At 38.3% G+C, this 6,754-nt stretch overlaps 1 protein-coding gene across 1 annotated transcript; it reads right to left on the bottom strand.

The window, feature by feature from the left end:
• Positions 1-4,203: 4,203 nt before the first annotated feature.
• Positions 4,204-6,453, bottom strand: LOC137727531 (protein DA1-related 1-like). The gene is made up of 2 exons (XM_068466382.1): positions 6,256-6,453; positions 4,204-6,136 (listed from the first exon to the last, which is right to left on the bottom strand). Exons 1-2 carry the CDS (start codon positions 6,447-6,449, stop codon positions 4,510-4,512), a joined length of 1,821 nt encoding a protein of 606 aa, XP_068322483.1. The 5' UTR covers positions 6,450-6,453; the 3' UTR covers positions 4,204-4,509.
• Between the last annotated feature and the right edge of the window lie 301 nt (positions 6,454-6,754).

Consider the following 6,754-nt stretch of genomic DNA (forward strand, 5'->3'; position numbering starts at 1 on the left):
GTGAAACACTTATTTTAACGTTTTAAGCACATAGCCATCACTTTGTAATAACTTCTCATACGTTGCTCAATTGGGGTGTTTGAATATACCATCATGGCCTACTCAACACCATGAACATCTCCATATTTTTTGAATAATTTTCCGACTTCCCACGCGCCCTCACGCGCTGGCCAAGGCACATTCCTAGCACGCTGATGGTAACCCTAACACCGTTAGGGAATATTCCGTTAAATATACCTAACGCCGTTAAGAATATTCCATCAAAGTTTACGAAATATGCTCTGTCTTCTCCGGTGGTTCGCCGGGATCAGTCGTCGGCCACCGCTGCACTAGCCGGTTTCTGGAAAAACTTTGAATCTCAATATCTCCGTTGTTTCAACACCAAATTTCATGAATTGTATATCAAATTGAAGCCCTGAACTAGAAAAACACGATCTCACCCATTTGGGGTCCTAAATTCGATGGAAAATGACCGGAAAAATCCTTGAAAAAACCGGCTACTCTTGCCAACCCACTACCGAGCTTATTTCAACGTCCAAACTTAACCAAAAGTAGTCTAAACCACTAGAGGAGTTGTAATAATACATTTCTAAGCCTCAATAGTAAGTAAAACCTCGACAATCACGTCGGGGAAACAAGGTAGCCCACCGGAGCTTCTAAGTTCTCAGGTTCTCGTGAACTATTCTTCGTCCCAGAGGTGTCACTCGACTCGTGGAGCCACAAAGAAGATGATAGTGACCTCCAATCACTCGATATGTGAGTGATTGATGGTGTTTGAAGGTTGGAGAACTCAGTTGTACGGACAAAAAGGAAATTTCGAGAGAAAGAGGAGAGAGAGGAAGGTTGCATGTGTGAGTATGTGTGGCTCACGAGATTGGGCAATTTTAAATTGCCTCAAATCCTATTGGGCTACAAGCTTAGGCTAACCATTTGGTCTAAAAACAACCCTACAATTTTAATTGGACCCAAGAAAGTAGGAAGTGAAATAATTGGTCCATTTTCTTAGCCCACTTATACATTCACATCACAACGTTTCAAGGACAAACTCGTCATTTCCACGCTATCAAGAATAAAATATATTATAATTCGGGATGGGTCGTCATAGTGGGGTCCGTCTCAAGTTACTTAAGTATTTAACAGAAAAATTAACAGAAAACATGAGGTATGAGATTGTGGTTCGATCCATAATCAAAGTAATTTTGTGTAATTTATTTTTATAAATATTATATGAGGTGGGAGTTTTAGGTTAATAGTTTGGTGGGAAATATGTGGGGCCTTAAAAGAGAAAAGAATAGGATAATATATTCAAAAGTTAAGTGAGAAAAAAAAAGAAAAGGAATTGTTATTAGCACTCCAAAAATCTCATTCTACACTCCAAACTTTCTATGTTTGGAAAGAAAAATATAATTGTGAGGAGTGTAGAATGAGATTTTTGGAATGCCAATAACACTTCCCCAAAAAAATTGAATAACGAAAACATAAAGTCATCTAAAGAAGCAAGAGTAAAACGACGACGTCAAGCTGTTATATTAAACAGCCAAATTATTATCTTCTTCACGAGTTCGTGCCGTCGGCTTTGCATCTAAAAAGTTTTCAGATTCTAGCGAAGTCCTTCACATGGCCTTGTCCAGTCCCACCCAACCCACCTTTCCCCCTAGTCCTGCCTAGTCGTGCCTAACCCCACCCAAGCGCCCGCCGAATAAGCTATTCCGATTTCACAACCGATTCGAGATTAATCGCAGCGGCTGCCCACTGTCTAACGCTTAGGCGGCCGCCTAAGCCATCTTTTAGAACACTACTTAATATTATGATTTAAGTGGTATTATTTCTCTTTACTTGTAAGTAAAGAGATTTTAGATTCTTATTAAAAACGAATTTGAACCACATTATTATAGCTAATCCATTATGATTTTTCGTCTACCCTTCACTTTAATGTAGATAATATAATTTTCTAAAAAAAACAATTAAAATATCTAAAATATCGCATACTTCCAAGTACCATAAATTTTTCAAACAATTGGTAATGGTAAAAAATAAAAAATAAAAAAGAAAAATACAGAGAAGCTATAAATTAGAAATTGTTAAACAATTAGTAAGCGATATTGAGAGGGGGGCTGAAAGTGAAAGGACAAATATTTTCCGAAAAAAAGTGGAAGACTGACTTGATTTCCAATACTAGTTCCAAAGTGCAAGGAAAAACTATTTTCTAAAAAAAAAAATTGGAAGACTGTCTCTGATTTCCAATACTAGTTCAAAAGTGCAGGGACAACTTTTTTCTACAAAACAAAAAAAAAATGGAAGACTAACTGAGAAATTTCCAAAAAGCTTCTCTGTTGGGACGTTGTTATCTTTCTTTACCTTTTCTCTCCTCACCAAAGTGATTGGATGCAAGACTTCTGACTTCTCTGCAAGTTCCCTGCTTTCTAATCAGAAAACATATTCATGTCTCTGTTTTATTTTATTTTATTTATTTTTTTATTTTTTTGAAGAGGAAAATAATTATGTCACCCACTACGAAACTTCAATCTAGGTTTTCTCACACGAGCAGAAAAGGGGTAATCCAACACATAAGGCCATCTGGGCATTTGCACAATATTAGCCCAAAAATTCAACAAATTAGCTTCCAACTAAAAATCGTTTTGCAAATGGGCATATTTTGGGGGCTCAAAGCAGCACCAGATGGGCTAAAAAGTGTCAGAGCCCAGGTACTGTATCACGCTCCGACCCGAGATGATAATGTTTCTTACTCTCAAGCTAATCACATCACAATTATAGAAGTAGAAACTTCTATGATCAAGATGCGATAAAATTAAATAAATAAAATAAAAATGAAATCGGAGCATTCATTGAAAATTAAAATTCTGAAGCGAAAGCTTAGTGATAATAATAATTTACATAAGGATTTACAGCTCAAAAGGCATACAACAAAGGTTCTTCATTCTTTTGGCTAGAACCTAACTATTACAGATGAACAGTCTAACAATAACTTTTAGTTTCCAACTGTTGCATCAAGACCTTAGGTTTGCGGCTCAATACCTGTAAGAACCATAAAGGGGTGAGGAAGACCACATCACAGAAGGGACATAACCTCATCATGAATAATTGATCAAACTAAACTAACTGACACATAATCATAGATTTCAAGCATAAGAAATTAGAAACAACGGTTCCATGATGAATGCATGAATGTTCCCTCATTCCCACCTCTATTGTCATTGATCCATACTCCAAAAACAGAGGTCTCACACGTCTTATATCAGGCTTTGGACTCGAGTATCTTGTTACATGAATTATCACCCATGATACACATTCGTTCACTTTCCATTGTTCTTTCAAATCAAAATGTTCTTCTCTCAGTCACCAAAGTCCCTCACATAATGATCGTCTTTACCGTCGATCATTTGTGCTTACCGAAAACCCTGGTCCTTATGAGAGTTGAATGAAGTTTTCCAATACATCATACCACTCCAAATTCATCACGACACAAGCCCATGTAACTCCCACGATCCATGCCTCTCATCATTGCAATGCATGAAATAAATTCCGTTTCATATATGCATGCCATAATTATTTGATCTATAAGAATAATGTCAACATATAACTCCATATAATCTCAAGCATATTATCCAGAAGAGTAATTGGCCGCACCAATCATTCTAATTACCAATTCTTACATACTAACAAGAACAAGTTACAGTTCACATAGCTTAATAAGGCCAAACATCCCCATTATTAAGTATAAACCGTTGTTAGCATTCAAGAATCACTGCCCCAAAACGAAGACCCTATAGAAGGTATAGTTCACTTCCTAGACTTAAAATTCAAAAGATTGCAGTGCTTTAAAGTGGTGGAACTAGAATCAGGATTCAGGTATGTAGGACAATAACTTTCCAAACATCAGGATATATTCAAAATCCAATCAGTTTTATGCTCATGGTGCACGGTCTGACTAGCTAAGCTATATGAGTTGATGTAAACATGCTAAAACGAAATCAGAAAAAACAGAAGAGAGGTGACAAAAAGTCTCTGTTCCTACCTGATTTTCTAAAGATGTGGTGATCGGATTGACTTTAAATTTGTATATGTTATCGTACTCGAACAGACGAACAAGATTCGTGAAGAATACTTTTCGATTTGAGTTACATAAGATGGATATATTGAATCATCAAGAGCAGAATAAATAGAATAGACATGTTCTCAAGAGCAGGATTCATGTCCCCTTCCTTGTACAGAACCTAAATAGGATTGACATGTTCTCAGCACGATTCCCTAACATGATGCAAATGATGTCTTCAGAAAATGAACCTTAAGATTAGGACTGACATGGGCAGCCCCCATGACGTTGCGAGTTTCCAAGGTGGCCACTTTCAGCATTAGGCAAGTTGACCAGATTGTTGATCAGGACCTGTAGCTCGTTCTCATAAACAGCAAAGCGCGTGCAGAAATGCTATTTTATTTGAAGACACTGAATATTCAATCAAGTACAGTTTATTTAAAGACACTGAATATTCAATGAAGTACATCTGACAAGAATTCAGATATGTCGCTGTCTCTACAGTCAATGGGGAAAGCTCCTGTGGTTCGAATATGGTCAAGAGTCCTCCATAGACCATGCTTCCGCACTGCTTGATTTCCTGTCCTGAATCCTCGCCCGGAAATTGTTGTATCTGTCTCAATTGAATGTTTAAAAAATTCACCAAGCTTCTTCTCTTCATTAGACATTGTCGAACTAGACCCAGAAGACGTCTGAGAGACCAGCCACATATGGGCCAACACTTGGCGGATACCAAATTCAACCTCCAGGCTCAGATTCCGATAACCATTAAACCCTAGCCATGCGGACATCATCATTGCAGCCAGAATTAACCCTGAAAGCAACCTAGGAAGGCCATACAGCATCTGAATTGATGTTATTCTACTGTGTCCTTTCAGCATCCTTAGAATACTAGTAACGATAGGTTCTGCCGAAGGGGAGAAAACTGCTTTAGTCTCTGACAGGTCGTGATGACCGAGCCTTTCTACCTCGGTGTCCTTGTTTAATGTCCGTCTCCCAACCAAGATTACTTGGATTTGCTGCTCAAATTTCATACCTAAATCTTCAAAGAAGGCTTGTACTTGAAGAAAAAGGGAATTGCACTTGTGATCATCCATAATTTCGGAGTCATTACACTCTGAGCATTGCTTCCGACCATCAGGAAGTAAAAAATATTTGGTCGCCCATGGCTCCATTCTTTGACAGCCACAACACCTAGGAGTTCCGTCGCGCTCATGAGAGGGGCAGTATTTTTGTAGCCAGAAAGGATGTTGCCTATACTCAATACGACCGTCTGATTTTCTAGTAGGGATAAAAGTCTTGCAAACATCACAGTTTGGATGGTGCTGCGCCTTATAGCAGGATATGTGGTAAGGGCTGTGACTGTCATCTCTAGGAGCAGAAAACTCAAGATCTGTAATTGGAAGATTACAAGTGATGCAAACAAAACATTCAGGATGCCAAAAAGCTCCAATGCATCCTAAATACCGCCCACGAATATTCCTGTTGCAGCCAGCACATACCCTGAATCCATCATTATTGCCACATGGTGGACAAGAATCCAAGTTCAAGCTTAGCTCCTCTAACAGACGTTCATCCCTTGTTGTAACGATGATTCTGCTACCCAGACCAAACCAGTTTTTATTTCCAGCCACTCTTGCTAGTTGGCCTAACTGATCCACACCATCAAGAACGAGAAGAACCTTTTTATTATTAAAACATTTCTTTGTCATTACGGTACCAGCATAATCGTCCTCAACTTGTGTATTGGTTTTCAGAACAGAGGAAAGAAGCTGATTTTGCAGATGAAGGAGACCGTATGTTGCAGAAACCGTTCCAACATCAGCAAGAAAACAACTGACTTCAAAATAATGGGAAAATTCGTCATAAAATTGTCTAGCAGTGAGCGTCTTACCTATGCCGGCTTTCCCACATATGCCTATAAAACGAACATCGTTTGCTTCTAGATCCAAAAGCAAATGTAATTTTTTCAGTCTAAAATCAATTCCCGCCATCTTCTTTGCAGAACCTAACAATTTGAAAGTGGGATGCACTTTGTTACACACTATTTTGACAATCTCGTTGATAAGCTCAGTCTCATAACTGCGACACAGAAAATGAAGTAATCGTCAAACACTCGCTTTTTTTATTTATTTATTTATTTATAATATGAATATTATAAATAATTGAAGTACAACAAATTTCCATTCGTTTATTCGTACCTATAGTCATCTGACTTCATCCCTGCTATAACGCTCACTTTCTGTAAAGCACGTCTCCATTCTTGCACCCTTCTCATGTCCTCGCTAATTCTTTCATGCTCGTCAAAGGCCGCTTCGAAAGTTCCTTTTTGCTCTCGAACAAGGGAGGGCTCTACACCATAGAATATTGGAATGATTGCATTCCTTACTTCCATGCATTTAAGTATATGTAAAAGTTCATTCAAACACCAAGTAGAAGAAGCATAGTTTGGTGACAGAACAATGATGGCAAACTGTGATTCTTCGACAGCAGTCGAGAGAGTTGAAGAAATATTGGTGCCTCTTTCAATTCCCGAATTGTCCCTGAAAGTCCTAATTGCTTGGAGGACCAGAGCGTTGTACAAATGATCTGTGAAAGTCTTGCGGGTGTCTTTGTTGAATAAGAAGAGTATCCAAGATAACTCTAATGATCCCAAGAAGAAGAAAATAGAACACACTCTTAAAGAAAGCTCACAAAACA

Source organism: Pyrus communis, chromosome 3 (assembly GCF_963583255.1).
Source record: "Pyrus communis chromosome 3, drPyrComm1.1, whole genome shotgun sequence".
NCBI classification, from domain to species: domain Eukaryota; kingdom Viridiplantae; phylum Streptophyta; class Magnoliopsida; order Rosales; family Rosaceae; genus Pyrus; species Pyrus communis.

What these genes read in the sequence shown, in the direction of transcription:
- LOC137727531 (XM_068466382.1), bottom strand. Translation starts at nt 6,449, where the DNA reads ATGGAAGTAAGGAATGCAATCATTCCAATATTCTATGGTGTAGAGCCC. An exon ending in ATGAAGTCAGATGACTATAG is followed by an intron (nt 6,137 to 6,255) that starts GTACGAATAAAC and finishes TCTGTGTCGCAG; the next exon opens with TTATGAGACTGAGCTTATCA.